The sequence below is a fragment of the Lathamus discolor genome, chromosome 21 (genome assembly GCF_037157495.1).
Source record: "Lathamus discolor isolate bLatDis1 chromosome 21, bLatDis1.hap1, whole genome shotgun sequence".
Taxonomy (NCBI): Eukaryota; Metazoa; Chordata; class Aves; order Psittaciformes; family Psittacidae; genus Lathamus; species Lathamus discolor.
Window position 1 is genome coordinate 3,932,201 of NC_088904.1, and position 15,619 is coordinate 3,947,819.

Consider the following 15,619-nt stretch of genomic DNA (forward strand, 5'->3'; position numbering starts at 1 on the left):
GGGATGGGGTTGATGCTCAACCCAGGGTGAGTCTCAGTAGCCACCTCCTCCCACTGTTGGACACCCTGGAACAAGCTGAGGGAGAAGCCGTGCCCTCATCCTGCTCACCTGCCTTGGGCAGAGGCTGAACCAGGACCTGACCCTGCACACCAGGAGCGTGGCACACCATGCTTCTGCTTGTATTGCCACCAACACCCTGCTCTGCCAGCAGTCAGCTCATTTATTACCCGGTAGGGAGGGAACACGTGGCTGGATCAATGCAGGGAGAGGCTCCACAGGGGAAGAGCTCATGGCTGTGGGGAGATGGGGGCCAGAACCCCTCTGTTGGCGGTGCTGGAGGGTCCTAAATAAGGGCTGTGGCTGATTGCTAATGGGTAACCTGCAGCCATGGTGCTTGCACTTGTTCACAGCAGTGTTGGGTGGAAGATGCACAGGAGGAGCCAGGAAGGGGCTTGCTGGTGGGTAACGGGGTCTTGATGGGCTCGTCCATGGAGGCTGCTTGCAGGGTTGCTTGCAGGCTGGGAGCTGCCCTGGAAGGGGAAGCGGTGCTGAACTGGTGTCAGGGTGCCCAACCCCTAGGGAAGGGTCCAGGGCCCCTCACCTCCACACACAGCCCCCAGTCCTATCCCAGCCCGCAGCCAGGGTGTCCCCATGCGCTGTGGACACGAGTCCATCCGGGAGTGGATCATGCCCATGAGCATGGGGGCTCTCAGCCCCAAAGCATCAGGGAACCCCCCGCGCCTGCTGTCAGCCTCATGTGCTGAGACTGGGAGATGCAGGAAGCACCTTGACCCCAGGGAGTGGATGGGATGGGGCTGAGCTGCTGGTGAACACACCACCCACCCTGGGTGCTCCCTATAGCTTGTTGCCTGCTGTGGATGACCTGTGTCATCCCCACATAGCAGTGCCATGGGGCACAGACAGGACGGGGACATGTGCAGAGGAAACAGGGATCACCCCAAGGGCCGTGGGGGACATAGTGAGGGGCTCTTGGGACTTGCACAGGGGTTGTGGGGACACGCAGTGGGGCCATAGCGATATGCACTGAGTCCAGGGAGACTCCAGGGCTGTGGGGACATGCATGGGCTCCCCGGGGATGTGCACCAGGGTCACGGGGATGTGCAGACCCCGGTGCTGGCTGGAGCCCTCTGTTCCAGCAGTGGCTGGGAGGCTACAGCCAGCGGGCCCACTGAAGGAAAGGAGACAAAGTCCCTGGGGCACTCCTGAGTGCCATAACCAAGCATCGGATGTGCTGCGAGGACCAACACCGCCCCATGTACTTGGCAGCAGCCCCAGGTTCAAGCCCCACCACCCAGCCCCACTCTTGCCCATCTCTGCTCCACATGCGCGCGTTGACTTCAGCCTTCTGTGGACAATCCCAGCAGGTTCTGCGGTGCCCTGCTCCCTCCTTCGCTGTATGTATGTACTAAGGATGTTATCTTACTGGGACTCTGGACAGTATTAAGAATTAAAAGCCAACCTGTGTAAATAGGAAGGGCTGGTCTGTCTGTCCCGCACACTTGGGCTGGGGGGAAGCGCAGCCTCCCCACAGCGTTTTCTGGATCCATTTCTTGTGCAGGGTGGTAGCTTCGCCCCCCCCAGCCACCAAATGAAACAAGGCAGGCAGAAAGTCACATCATCAGTTCTTGGAGAAGGGTTTTTAATGAGATTTGTGACAATCCCTGTTCCCACCACCTTTACTATCAGTACAGGATAACCCTGCTTCTACCACCATCGCTGCAGGGCCATCAGCTCCCAAAGAGGCTGCAAAACCAGCCCTCAGTCACCCACGGTGCTTTACCTCTTGTCTTTGGAGGACAGGGCTCGCCGGGCTCTTCGTGCTGCCAAGCAGGATGTTCTCAGGCTGTTCACAAGCCTGTCGAAGAAGAACTCGTTCTGGTACTCGAGCTCAGTGAGGTGCTGCAGGAAGGGGGGCACCTCCACTTTCTTCACACCCACACACACGGGGATCACTTTGGTCCCGTGGCAGTGAATGATGTGACACAGGTTCCACTGGGAAACCCGCTGGCACCACGGGTCCCCCAGGGACTTGGCAGAGAGGAGGAGGATGGCCACCCGGCTGGCCTCGATGACCTGCGTGGCAGTCAGGATGAGGGGCTTCCCGGCCACGTGGTCCTGGTGCTCTGCATAGCCCCGAAAACCCTCTTTCTTCAAGCGCTCAGAGATGCGGGAGGCGATGTGGTCATCTTCAGGGCAGTACCAGAGGGAAAAGTCATAGGTGAAGCCACAGCACGAGGGCGCAGAGGACGTGCCACCCTCTGGGGACAAGGGCATCGAGCTCATGGGCAGCAGGGATAACACAAGGTCTGAGCCTTTCCTCCCGCACCAGGAACTGGCAGGGGCAGCAGGTGCCACCGCTGCCAAGGTCAGGCTGCCAAGGGGGCAAAGCTTTGTGCACAGCGATGCCAGATCCTCCCCTAAACCAACCACAGGTCCCTTCTCCCCTATCAGGTAGACAGAAACGGCAAGGATGCGGAGTGCCGAGGCCCTAGGGCGATGCTCCAGCACCGGCAGCGCCCGGAGCGGCAGCCCCTCAGAGCGCTTTCTGCCTCATGTCGGCGATGCCGCTCTCCAGCGCCGCGCCCGCCCGCTGCAGCTCCTGGCGCTGCTCCTGCAGCCGCTCCCGGGACTCCTCCAGCCACTGGAGCATCTCCACGTAGGAGCGGCTCTGCCGGTACAGCCGCTCCCTCTCCTCCGCAGCGGGGCCTGACGGGGGGCAGAGCGGGGATGCTCAGCAGCGGGCGGAGAGCCCCGTCCCGTCTGCCCCCCCCCCCAAGTTGTCTGTCCCCCGGGCTCACCTGGGCACAGGCCGTGCTCCCGTTGAGGCTCCGCGGGGAGCAGGAAGACGGGGTCGGCCGGGTGGGTGCCCCGCACGTCGGCCAGGATCTGCTCCACGGTGGGGGGCTCAGGCCGGGTGGGCAGCACCCGCTTGGCCTTAGCGCTCATCACGAGGCCGCTTCATGCGCGGGGGCTGGTGTCGGGGGGGGGGGGGCGGGATGAGCGGACAGACACACAGACAGACCCCCCCCGCGCTGCGCTGGGGACCGACACACAGCCTGCCCCCCCCGACCGGCAGAGCACCCGCACTGCCTCCTCCGGGCAGGCACACAGAGCCCTCCGGACGGATCGACTGCCCCTGCGGGCACACAGACCCTCGCGGTGCCTGGTCGGTAGAGACAGACAGACCGGCCTGCCCCCTCCCTGCCCCGGGACGGACAGACCGCGCCTTGCCCCCGGAACGGGGAGACACGGAGATGGACACACGGAGACGGAGACAGACGGAGACGAGGCACGGACACGGACACGGACACGGACACGGACACGGACACGGACACGGACACGGACACGGACACGGACACGGACACGGACACGGACACGGACACGGACACGGACACGGACACGGACACGGGGCACCGACCCCTCCGCCGCTCGCTCCCCGCCGCGGGCAGACCCCGTCACCCTCCTCTCGGCCACCGTAGGGCCACCGCCCGCGCCCTCATCCCGCCACACCCTCGGAGTGACGTCACACTCCCGCGTAGTCCCCGCCTTGGCTCTTAAAGGGGCCGCGGCGCCGCCCGCAGGGAGCACACGGTAGAGGCGGCTCGGGGTCCCCCGGCGGTTTATTGGGGGGGGGGGGGGCAACAGCCGTGGGGCCTGGGGCTCGGTCGGGGTCGTGGTGCCTCTCATTGTCTCTTCTCCGCTTCCCGTGCCAGGGTCAGGGCTGCTCCGGAGGCTGCCGGGGACACAGGCACGGTGTCAGGGCCACCAACCGGTGCCCCGGGACGAGCCCACCCCGGGCATGCGGTGCCACGCAATTCCCCCCCGCTCCTGCTGCAGCTCCTGCCCTCGGCGGGGTTGGGGGGGGGGGAGAGGTTTGAATGGGAGCCCCAGGTTGTCACCAGCACCGTGGGGCCAAGCAGGGTACACGCGGCTTGCGGGGCTGGCTACGGAGAAGCAGCAGGGAAAGCGCCTGCTCTACACAAGCTGAGGGAGAAGGGGGCGGTTGTGTCAGCCACACCACAGCCTGGCAGCGCTGGAGCTCTGGCCAGCACCACCGTGGCTGCAGCCGTCTGCAGGATGCGGCCAAGCGGCCGGGAGGGTTGGCACAGAACGGCCCCTTCTCCCTGCAGCGGCAGCGGGAGCTGCGGCTCTTTACATACGGACAAACTGAGCTGTGGAGCCACCTCGGCCGCCAGCCGGGCTCTGCTGCTGATCAGAGTCTGCAGGACTGGACCGTGAGGCACGGAGAGAAGAGAGAGAATTACAGCGAGGGGAGAGCTCAACCCCTGCTCGGCTCCTGCCGCCACGGGAGGACGGGGCTGCGAGCCCAGCATCACGGAGAGAGGGCTGCTTGCCAGCCATGCAGACAGGAGCTGCTCATATCCCAGAGGAGCTGGGCCGTGCTCTGGGGGGAATCGCCTGCCCCAGGCACGGAGCAGGGTGACAAACCCCTGTTACCTTCTTTGGTGACACTGGCGGCTGCGTCCAGGGCTTTGGTGCTGAGGTTGCCCAGCACATTGTCTACGGTGCGGTGATGCCTGAGGAACCAGGGCCGGATGATGTTGTGGTAGAGCACCTGCGACCCGTTCCAGGGCACGGGGGCCATGCACCACAGCAAGAACAGGCACTGCGGGGAGGAGAGATGCTCTAGAGCTGGATGATGGCAGGGCAGGGGCTGAGCAAGGCAGCCCCCAAGGATGGCAGCAGGGGCAGGCCAGCAGCTGAGCTGCCCCAGTTCCCCCCAGGTGGCCCAAAGGCAGTTGCTCAATGGAGTGCCAGGACCTCAGCTGGCTGCAGAGAGCTCTGTGCTGGACTGCAGCCCCACTGTGGCCCAACCATGGCCACCACCACTGTCCTGCCAACAGGACAGAGCCCACCACACTTGATTCCTCCAAGTTTAGCCCTTGGGTGAGAGGACTCTGGCCCCAGCAGCCCCCAGTACCTTCCCAGCGTAGTAGAAGGGGAACCAGTAGAGGAAGATGTCAGAGAAGAACTCGGCTACGCTGAAGATGCCATACACCACCCAGTACGTCAGCCACGTGGTGTCATCCTCCTTGCTGGAGCTCTCGATGGCTTTGATGCTGTGGCAGGAGATGGGAAGGGCACTGCTGCTGCAGTCCTGCTGCCAGGGTGGGCATTTCCTTCCCAAATCCTCTGAACCCTGGAGCAAACCTGCCTATTGGATGCTGCTGCCCCAAGCTGGGCTCATGCCAGTTCCCAGCATGTTCAGGAAGGTCTCAAGTGCTTCCCAGCTATAAATGCCTGTTCATTTATCAGGGAGACCCTCAGCTAAGGGCAGGGAAAGCTCTCCAGACCCTGGGACTTACGAGACGTATGCAGGGTAGGCGAAGCCAATGAGGTTGCAGAGCAGCGAAGCGCCGTAGCCGAACACGAGGTACAGCCCCAGGAACGCCGCAGAGCCTGCCAGGGCACAGAGAGGGTGGTCATGTACCTGCCAGCACCAGGACGGCGAGAGGAGACCCCAGCTCTGTCTGCAGAGCAGGTTTCTCATCCCAGGAGTGAGAAGAGGTGAATGCGGGACCCTGCTGTTGGGAATAACGGCCACTCCCAGTTAATTCCAGTATCACCCTCTCCCTCAAGGAAGCCACAACCTGGACCTGTCACTGCCTGTACCCTCCCTGGCCTGGTAGGGACTTTACCACGACAAACTCGCAGCACCTTCAACCCATCACCAGCATGGATCCGAGCCAAGGCTGCAGAGATGTCAGGAGCAGAGACTTTAACACACAACTACAGTCCAAAGTCAAAGCACGGAGCTGCTCCACCACGTACCAGGGCTCAAACCACTTGGCATTTTGTAGGAACTGTTCAACTGGTCAGGGACAAGGCTTGCTGATGGGAGCCAAGTGCCCAGGAGCAGCCTTGCTGCCAGAGCCTGCATCTCCTGCTCCCTGTACGCATCTCCTGCACGTGTTTGTGCTGGGCAGCTCCTATTCATTGAGGATTCAGTCCCTGAGAAGCAGCAATCGAATCCCACGTCCCTGTGATTAAATTCAATTATCAAAGCTAAATGTAAGCCAAGGCTTGGGTCATCTGGAGCCTGCCCAGCACCCAGACCCTTGCTGCAGGCAGCCGGTGGATGGGGGGAGCTGGGGCAAGGAGCCCTTGCTGCTGAAATCATGGTGCTGTGAAGAGCCCCTGCTCACTTCGACCCTGAATGGGCAGAGAGCAGGAAAGCAGCCTGGGGACACAGAGCCAGAGTGGAAGGCATTGACTGTCACAGCCCAGCAGTGTGTCCCCTACCCTATGTACAAACTCCTCCACCAAAGTAAGCACCTTGCCCCAAAGCAGGCACAAAGCCTGGACTTAACCTGTCTGTGCTGTGACTTAGAGGAAAGCCCTTGCTCGGGCTTGCAGGATGCGTTATCCTCCCTCTGCTCACCGCAGCATTTCTGCACCTTGCTCTGGCCCCTGCTGTGGTGTGGCTGCGGCTCCGGGCATGAATGGTGCTTTGGGTCTTTCCCAGGAGCTAGGTAGGAGCAATGTGGCTTTTGGAAGCACTCACAAACCTCCCTTCAAGGAAAACCAACAGGAGGGTTCAGGCAGCGCTGGGTTTCAATCCCCCGAGAGCCTCAGAAGGGGTTTCAGGGGCTAAATCAGCCCCCAGATACATTTATATGAAAGCAAAAACCCAAGTGAAAGGCTTTGCTTACAAAGAAGAGCCGCTGAGTGGGGCGGCTGGATTTGTCCCACAGTTCCTGTCCCAGCAAGGAGGGTGAGGGAAGGGACCACTGTCCTCCTCTGGGATCACTTTACCCAGCCAAAGCCACTGCAGGGCTGACCTGGCGGTGCCGCTCAAGAGATCATACAAGATGGGCTCCAAACTGCAGCCCCTGGGTTCCGCTGGCCCTAGAGACGCAGAACTGACCCTGCTGGGTTCAAACACAAATCAGGAATCGCTACAGGGGTGGGGGGAAGGAGAAATCCCGTAGTTTGAGTTCAGCAGCAGCTTCTCCTTTCCAGGACAGGGACGGAGGGCAAGGGACCATCGCTCTCTGGTGGAAGCGGTGCCTCTGCTCTTCCCCTACCCCCAGAAGCCCATCGCACCCAAGCGCAACCAAAGCCCTGGCACCGTTTGGCTCAGAAGATGCGGGTCCGCCCCGCACTGCACCCGAACCCAACCGGCTCGCAGCAGCACGTGGCCCACGGGCCCCTTTCCCCCTCGGAGCAGGAGCAGGAGCAGGTAAAGGGCCGGGGACCCGCACCGGGAGGCACAAGGGCAGAGGAGGCACCCGGCGGGACACAGCGGGTTCGGGGGTGCGGGTTTGCCCCCGCCGAAGGCAATGACGGACGCGGCCACCCCCGGCCCCCTCCCAGCGCGGCCCCGCAGCCCCCAACCTCCCCCGCCCTTGCCCCCCGGAGCCCAGAGGCGCGGTGAGGGGCGGCCCAGGATGGAGCAGGGACCCTCGGAGGCCCCGCTACACGGGGCAGAGCGGGCAGCCCCGGAGCGGAGCCGGGGAGAGAGAAGGGGCCGGGGTACGGGGCCCGGGGCCCGCGGTCGCACCTGTGGCCAGGTAGAGCCGCCGGACGCCGGTGCGGGCCTCCAGGCGGCCCAGGAGGTCACCGAGCGGCCCGGGCCGATCGAGGAAGCGCTGCAGGCGCTGCGGCACCGTGCCCATGGCGGCTGCGGCGGCTCCGGTCCGACCGCCCCCCCCCCCCCCGCGCTGGCCCCGGGGCAGGCGGGGCGGGGCGGCGCTGTCGCCATGACAACGCCCGGCGCAACCCTTGCGGCCTCCATGGCGGCGGGGCCGAGGCCGCTCCTGGCGCTGGTGATGGCCGCGGTGGTGGCCGCCGCCCCGCTGGGCTCCGCGGAGCCCCACGTCTACCTGAGCAGCTGGGCCGTGCGGGTGGCAGCGGGGCCGCGGGGGGCCCAGGGCCTGGCCCGCAGACACGGGCTGCTCTGCCTGGGCCAGGTGCGGCGGCAGCCATGGGGCAGCCATAGGGCAGGCATGGGGCAGGCATAGGGCAGGCATGGGGCAGGCATGGGGCAGGCATGGGGCAGCCATAGGGCAGCCATAGGGCAGCCATAGGGCAGCCATGGGGCAGGCATAGGGCAGCCATAGGGCAGGCATTGGGCAGCCATAGGGCAGCCATGGGGCAGGCATGGGGCAGCCATGGGGCAGCCATAGGGCAGGCATTGGGCAGCCATAGGGCAGCCATGGGGCAGGCATAGGGCAGCCGTAGGGCAGCCATGGGGCAGGCATGGGGCAGCCATAGGGCAGCCATGGGGCAGGCATAGGGCAGGCATGGGGCAGCCATAGGGCAGCCATAGGGCAGCAATGGGGCAGGCATGGGGCAGCCATAGGGCAGCAATGGGGCAGCCATAGGGCAGGCATGGGACAGCCATGGGGCAACCATGGGGCAGGCATGGGGCAGACAGGGGGCAACCATGGGGCAGGCAGGGGCCGGGGCGAGCCCGGCAGCTCCCATTCACCGAGCCCCACTGTGTTCGTCCTCTTGTGCTGGTCCCCCCGGCTCACCCCCGCCGTGTGTCCCAAGCGGACGCTGGTTCAGAGCTGGAGCAGGGCGTTTGATTACTCCCTCAGGTGGTTTTAAGCCCCTGGATGCAGATTAAAGGATGAGTGCAGTAGGGGCGAACGTTGCCAATGGCCTCCGTGTGTGCATCGGTGAGGGGAAACCCAAAGGGCACCCGCAAACCTGCCCTGGTTCCAAGTGATGCTCTCTGCTGGTCCTGCCACATGCAGCTCATCAAACGTCTCTTTACGGTCCCTACCGCCCATATAGAGCAAGCACACAGGTCCAGGCCAGGCCATGATCTCTTACCACAGCTCTTTTTGCCTGCAGGTCATGGAGGGAGAGCCTTATTATCATTTCAAACACCGAGGCACAAGGCAGAAAGCCTTAAGCAAGCACTGGGGCTGGAATATGCGCCTGGCAAAAGAGCCAAAGGTAGGGAGGAGGCAGCGGCAGGAGCCCAGGCTCTGGTGCGGGGCAGGCTCTGCCTGACACCAGCAACGCCGCTTCCTGCCCAGGTCCTCTGGTTTGAGCAGCAAACCATAAAGAGGCGCGCAAAGAGAAGCATCAGCGTGGTGCCAACGGATCCCTGGTTCCCTAAGCAGTGGTACATGGTGAGATTTTGCTGCTTTCTAATCCTCAAGCAAATCATACCCTGCCCCCTGGCACATAAACAGGACTGATGCTGGCAGTGATGAGGCAGCAGAATTGTCCTTGAAGGTCACCCGCAGCCCAGGGGCTGATCAGATTTAATCCGTTTTCCAGAATAATGACGTTAATCCCGACCTGAACATCCTCACCGCTTGGAGCAAAGGGTACACGGGGCTGGGGGTCGTGCTGACCATCCTGGACGATGGCATCGAGAAGGATCATCCAGACCTGTCTGCCAACTATGTAACGACATGGGGCTGAGCAGCGCAGGCTCCTTCGGGGCACGTGTGTTCCAGGGGAGGGTGGGTGCTGGTGCCTTTATCCCTCCCAAGGGACTCTGCAGTGGGAACTCAGCCTCTCCATGGCTGGATCTAAAGGTTTGGCATCTCCTGCAGTGACTTTGCACATCAGGGAAACGCTAGAACTTGTACCCATTGCCCCCAGTGCAAAGGCAGTAAAGGTGGTAAACCTTCACGTGCTCCGAGAGAGGACAGGTAAATCTTACCTGTCATTTATAACAACACCATTTCAGTGCCTTGTAGCTCCTCTCCTAACTACACGGGCAGTGAGGGTCGCCCTCAGGTGAGTGGCCGTGCCAGGCTTCCTCACTGCACGTGAGCTTGGACACGAAGCAGGGGAGCAATGCACAAAGTTATGTTCCTTTAACCAAACCCCGTTCCCAACATCTCCGGGTTAACCCAGTGCAGTTGCTGGCTGCAAAGGGCTCAGGGTGATCCGCGCTGCCAGGCACTGGGCACAGCACCAGGCAGCTGTGTCAGGCTGTCACAGCCCGTACAGAGAGGCACTTTGCTCATGCCAGCTCTTCCTTCTGCAACAGGACCCTCTGGCAAGTTATGACTTCAACAGCAATGACCCTGATCCCCAGCCCAGGTACACCACGGGGGAGGAGAACTGGTGAGTTCTGCCCAGCACCCTGTGCTGGGTGCTTTATGTCTCCATGGCCAGGGCTGCCCCAGGCCCCTTCGCCCCCTCACCAAGAAGGGCTCAGAGGCTAACTCTGCCCCTCAGGCATGGAACACGCTGTGCAGGAGAAGTGGCAGCTGCAGCCAACAACCAGCTCTGCGGAGCAGGCGTTGCGTACAACGCCAGCATTGGAGGTGAGCCATTGGTGCACAAAGGTTGCTCTAGCACTCGGGGAAGGGACACACGGCACCGGGCAGAGCTGCTCTGTGCGGAGCCACGTTCTCACTGGGAAGCAGAGGGTGCTGTGGTCTCTTAATCGGGGACTGTAGGGATAGGACGAGGGGTGATGGGTTCAAACTGAAACAGGGGGGGCTTAGGTCAGATCTAAGGCAGAAGTTCTTTACTGTGAGGGTGCTGAGGCGCTGGCACAGGGTGCCCAAAGAAATGGTAAATGCTCCCTCCCTGGCAGAGTCTTAGGCAACATGGTGTAGGCTGAGGTGTCCCTGCCCGTGACAGGGGTATTGGAAGTGGATGATCTTAAGGTCTTTCCCAACCCAAACCATTCTATGACTCTATGGTGTCACTGCACACCCAGTCACAGCACGGGGCTCAGCTCCCAGGGGGTTTAACACCCGCCACAAGCTCCCCTGTGGAAGCAAGTAGGGCAAATGGGGATATAAGCTGGGAGAACTCACAGAGCTTAATTGAAAAGGGCTTAATAAGGAGCTCTGGGAAACAGCTTCCAGCCTGCAGGAACCTGATCTCCTTAGGAAAGCATCACAATAAAGGTGTTCAAGGCAACAGGGAGGTGGGGGATGAAGTGGGGTTGGTGAGACGCCCCTCAACCCTTACATTGCTGTGGCATGCGCGAGCCTTCTGTCCACCCAGCCTCCCAAGTGCTGCTGCCTCTTTGACACTGCTGCTCCTCACCCTGGCCCTGCAGGCGTGCGGATGCTGGATGGTCCCATCACAGACATGGTGGAGGCTCAGTCCCTCAGCCTGCGCTCCCAGCACATCCACATCTACAGTGCCAGCTGGGGCCCCAAGGACGACGGGAAGACCGTGGACGGGCCAGGCGTGCTGGCTGCAGCAGCCTTCCACAGAGGGGTCAGCAAAGTAAGCTTGGTGCTGGCGTTGGGAACCTCACTGGTGTGAGGGCTCCCTGCTGATCCACCGCTATTTCCCCTCTGCCAGGGACGGGGTGGTCTCGGCTCCATCTTCATTTGGGCCTCTGGCAATGGTGGGATCAACTATGACAACTGCAACTGCGATGGGTACAGCAACAGCATCTACACCCTGTCAGTGGGCAGCGTTCTGGCAGGCGGCCAGAGGCCCTGGTACAGCGAGGGTTGCTCCGCCATCCTCACCACCACCTACAGCAGCAGGACCACGAGCAAGGTGCAGATTGTGAGTGCCAGAGCAGGGACACTTGGCCAGACACCAATTCCCAGCACAGAGAGGGCTCATCTGAGCCCACTGGGGGGTGGGTGGGTAGGTGGGTGGGTGTGTGCTTTATTAGGATGTCTGCATTAGACCCCAAACCCATGAAGGGACCCACAGGGAGCATTTACTGACATTAACTCCATCCAGTCCTGTGCTCTGCTCCAGCAGCAGTGCTGAGACCCCTCTCTCCCCTCAGGTAACCACCGACCTGCACCACCGCTGCACTGACAGGCACACGGGTACCTCCGCCTCAGCCCCGCTGGCTGCAGGAATCGTTGCCCTGGCGCTGCAGGCCAAGTAGGTGAGGTCGTGGCAGTGGGACAGTTCCCAGGCAGAGCCTGGTGCCTCACCAGGACCCTTCAGGGACGAGGAAGGGGGACTTCAGTAGCGGGGAGATTTGGGGGTGCAGAGCTTAGGTCTCCCCTGGCTCTGCTGGGACGTCTGCCCACGGTGGGACACTGCTGCAGGGCAGGCAGAGGCAGGAGCAGAGGTGTCCTCTGGAGGTCTCTCTTGCTCCTGTTTTGGCAGTGAAGGATTTTTGTGCAGGGGGGACCAGCTTGGACCCAAACAGCCAATTTATCCATGTCCGAAGAGCCCAATCTCACCCTTGAAAGCTAACCCAAAGCAGAGCCTTCGGTTCCCAAGTCTTCCTTGCTTCCAGCCCAGCACTGACCTGGCGTGACCTGCAGCATCTTGTCATCAGGACCTCCAATCCGGCTCACCTGCAGGCAGAAGACTGGGCTATGAACGGCGCTGGACGCAAGGGTGAGTTGAGGGCTCAGCTGCTGCCTGCCCTACCTGCTCCTGCTTCCTTTGCCTGGCTGTGGGGAGACACCCTGCCCCTCAAAGCCCCACCAGCGGGCCTGGGGCAAGAGCCCCCAGCGCTCTCTCAGTGCAGAGGGGCTCATACATCCTCTCTTGGGTGGTATCTGCTCTTCAGTGAGCCACCACTACGGCTACGGGCTCCTGGATGCTGGTCTGCTGGTGGAGATGGCCAAGGCATGGACAGGAACTCAGCCTCAGCGGAGGTGCTCAGTCAAGGCTCTTCACGGACCCTGGTAAGGGATGATATTCCCTGGGTCCAGCCTCATACAGACACATACAGGGACATTCTTATAGCAAAGCTGTGCCATGCCCATTGCAGGAACAGGCATTGCTTCCCAGAAAGCAGTAGCTACAACACAGCTTCTGCTGTAACCACAGGGCTGTGCATAGAGGGCAGGAGGCCCATGAAGGCAGAAGAGATGCCCTTACCTCCACCTTGTACTTGATAGGAACATTGGCTCCAAGCTCACCGTCTCTAGAGACGTTTTCTGCTCTGGGAGAACCAAGCGCATCCGCTCCCTGGAGCACGTCCAGGTCCAGCTCTCTCTGAGCTACAGCCGCAGGGGGGACCTGGTGATCACCCTGACCAGCCCCATGGGGACCACGTCCACACTGGTGACCCTGCGGTAAGAGCACTCTGTGAGCTCACAGGGAGCACGCTGCACTAAGCCTTGCCAGCTGCGGTGGGGCACAGGGGCCTCCTCCTCTCACAGCCTCTCCTGGGGCCAGGAGATTCCCCTACACTGAAGTGGCCACTTCTGGCCCCCACAGGGAGCAGGCCTCCATGCTCAAAACCCTTCTCTGGTCCCCATGAAGTCTTGGCAGTGCCCTTCATACCAAGAAGAGGGTGACTGCAGGGTCCCCTTGGGCTGCATTCCTCCCTTGCAGCCCCTGGGCTGTCACTCTTGGGTCTCCTCTCCTCCAGCCCGTACGACACCAGCCAGCAGGGCTACAAGGACTGGACCTTCATGTCCACACACTTCTGGGATGAGAACCCAAACGGGACCTGGACACTTCAGCTAGAGAACAAGGGTGATGCTTATAACACAGGTGGGTGCCCAGTGAGAGTGAACCCCGCTTCAAGGATCCTGCGGTGCTTGGTCATTGTTTCTTCTTCCTTCTTCCACTTCAGCAGCTTGCTGGCTCATCTTCTTCCTGCTCCTCCTGGGCTCCTGAGCCCTCTTTTTCTGCTGGACCATGTTGCTTTGAGAACCACCACACAGCCAGGAAGGGAGCATAGCTTGCTCTCCCCCACATAGCTCCAAAGCTTCCAGCCCCACATCCACCAGCTTGCACATCCCAAAGGCTAGAGGGTGGGGACAAGCCACCATCAGCACAGAGTCCTGTCCCTCCTGCTCACAGGTCTCCTGACCAGCTTCATCCTGCACCTCTATGGCACAGACGAGGATATGTCAGCCCGGCGCTTTGCAGCCTCTACCATGGACAAGTGCATCAGGCGGGATGCACAGGGAGCATGCAAAGGTGAGCATGGAGGGGATGGGGCTCTTGCCCCACAGCCTGCTTCACCCACCTTCCCTCCACAGAGTGTGGCAGCTCCTTGTTCGCCCACCAGCGCTCCTGCCTGCCCTACTGTCCCCCACGCTACTACAGCCAGAGCGCGGGCACCACAACCACGGCCCGTGCGTGTGCCAGCTGCCACCCCTCCTGCTACACGTGCCAGGGGCCATCTGCCAACAACTGCACGGCCTGTCCCTCTGCCGGCGCCATGGATGAGCTCGCACACTCCTGCTCCTCTCCTCCAGGCCTCCCCTCCGAGCAGGGGCTGCAGAGGGACCTGCTCCCTGTCCTCATCTGCAGCAGCCTGGTCCTCTCAGCCATCCTCTATGTCACGTACCGCGTGGCCTTTTGCATTGTGAAAGGTACCTCCCGCTGTCCCTGGCTTGGAAGGACAGCGTGACACCAGCCTGGGCTGCACGGACACAAGCAGCCGGATCCCAGCCTGGGACAGAGCTGCCCTCGCCTGGCTTCTGAAATAAACTGATTGTTGCCTTTCTGAACAACTCCGTCCCAGCAGCGACCTTCCTGTGCTTGGGCTGATCCCATCCCGTGTCCACTGGCAGACACAGAGGTGCTGGGTTCCCTCCCTACCTGGCTCATCCCCCCCAAGGGACCAGACCCATCCGGAGGGACCTGGCCTGGCGCGCTGCTGCAGGGGAGCTATTTCCAGCGTGGCTGGGAGCCCTGTGCCCTTTCGCAGGCACAGGGGCACGGGCAGGAGGAGATGCGACTTCTCTCCAGGCAGCTGCACCCGGGTGACTGCAGCCAGCTCCTGCAGTACAAGGCCAGCCATGAGCTCATGCAGCTTCTGTCAGAGTGGAGGCAGCCAGAGCCCAGACCCTTGCTTGGCAAGGACAGCCTGGACCTGCAGTGCAGAGCACGGTGCACCCCGGTTCTTGGTTACCAACAGCCTCTAGTACTTAAACAGGGTCTCAGGAGCCTGGTGCTCATCCCCAGGGAGCCCTGGGAAACAGGCACCCTTGTAGCAGGGCTGCAAGAGGGGGCTTGCAGTCTCTGTCTGACACAGGGGCTCTGTCAGCACAACCCAGGGCAGCCCCACTTCCCTAGATGGGAACACACACTCACCCCTTTCCCCAGGACGGGGGGGAGCAGACCCTGGCCCCACAATGTCCCCCTTCAAGATGCAGCTTCCCAGGGGTCACAGGCATCTCATGTGCCCCCAGTCCTCTTCTCTCTGCCACACTTTGGCCCAACAGGGACCAAGACCCCAGATCCCTGCTGTTCTCCCTGCAGATCCTCTTTGCACATGGAGCAACTGTCCCCAAGCCCACCAGGACTGGAACAACTAAAGAGAAATTACACCAGCCATAGAGCTTTTATAGGGTGGAGGCAACTTTCTGGCCCTAATCACCCCAGGGTGCTTCCACCTGCATTCCAGAGCACCTACATCACTAAGGCTTTACTGGGACCAGCTGGGGAGCCCAGTACAGGGCCTTGGCTGATCACAGGGCCAGATGATGAATTACCCGATGCGCTAAGCACCCTCCTGGCCTGGCAGCTGCCACTTTAGGGCACCCCAGGGCACCCACCGTGGGATACCCCCCAGGCCCATGCCCAGCGCAACCATTTCCCCAGCACTTCCCATCCCTGCGTGGGCCCCACGGGAGCACCCGCCAGGCTGTGGGTTGGGTTACGGGCGAGGGGGCTCTGGCACAGGGAGGGACCCGCTCGCCTCCTCCGGAAGAGAGATAAGCAGCAGGGCCCGACCTCGGGGAGGCAG

The 15,619-nt window shown here is 61.9% G+C and overlaps 3 protein-coding genes across 11 annotated transcripts; 1 reads left to right on the forward strand and 2 right to left on the reverse strand.

Annotated features, from left to right (window-relative positions):
* Nucleotides 1-1,639: 1,639 nt before the first annotated feature.
* On the reverse strand, nt 1,640-3,529 carry C21H19orf25 (chromosome 21 C19orf25 homolog). The gene is made up of 3 exons (XM_065699642.1): nt 3,440-3,529; nt 2,820-2,992; nt 1,640-2,727 (listed from the first exon to the last, which is right to left on the reverse strand). The coding sequence occupies exons 2-3, from the start codon at nt 2,965-2,967 to the stop codon at nt 2,555-2,557; spliced, it is 321 nt and encodes a 106-aa protein (XP_065555714.1). The 5' UTR covers nt 2,968-2,992; nt 3,440-3,529; the 3' UTR covers nt 1,640-2,554.
* Nucleotides 3,530-3,592: 63 nt separating this feature from the next.
* Nucleotides 3,593-14,381, forward strand: PCSK4 (proprotein convertase subtilisin/kexin type 4). 8 transcript variants are annotated; one of them, XM_065699634.1, is made up of 16 exons: nt 3,593-3,612; nt 7,006-7,225; nt 8,848-8,952; nt 9,036-9,131; nt 9,283-9,411; nt 10,007-10,083; nt 10,198-10,286; nt 11,036-11,208; nt 11,287-11,499; nt 11,732-11,832; nt 12,197-12,300; nt 12,476-12,593; nt 12,810-12,986; nt 13,286-13,410; nt 13,723-13,842; nt 13,905-14,381. In XM_065699634.1, the coding sequence occupies exons 2-16, from the start codon at nt 7,130-7,132 to the stop codon at nt 14,276-14,278; spliced, it is 2,097 nt and encodes a 698-aa protein (XP_065555706.1). In that variant the 5' UTR covers nt 3,593-3,612; nt 7,006-7,129; the 3' UTR covers nt 14,279-14,381. The 8 variants fall into 8 exon arrangements, with proteins under 8 accessions (XP_065555706.1, XP_065555708.1, XP_065555703.1 ...); XM_065699636.1 differs by lacking the exon at nt 3,593-3,612 and adding an exon at nt 4,482-6,310; XM_065699631.1 differs by lacking the exons at nt 3,593-3,612; nt 7,006-7,225 and adding an exon at nt 7,779-7,955.
* Nucleotides 3,614-7,694, reverse strand: REEP6 (receptor accessory protein 6). Of its 2 annotated transcripts, none has more exons than XM_065699640.1 (5): nt 7,547-7,694; nt 5,349-5,442; nt 4,964-5,102; nt 4,480-4,648; nt 3,614-3,754 (listed from the first exon to the last, which is right to left on the reverse strand). In XM_065699640.1, exons 1-5 carry the CDS (start codon nt 7,659-7,661, stop codon nt 3,705-3,707), a joined length of 567 nt encoding a protein of 188 aa, XP_065555712.1. In that variant the 5' UTR covers nt 7,662-7,694; the 3' UTR covers nt 3,614-3,704. The 2 variants fall into 2 exon arrangements, with proteins under 2 accessions (XP_065555712.1, XP_065555713.1); XM_065699641.1 differs by lacking the exon at nt 3,614-3,754 and adding an exon at nt 3,764-4,249.
* Nucleotides 14,382-15,619: the final 1,238 nt, after the last annotated feature.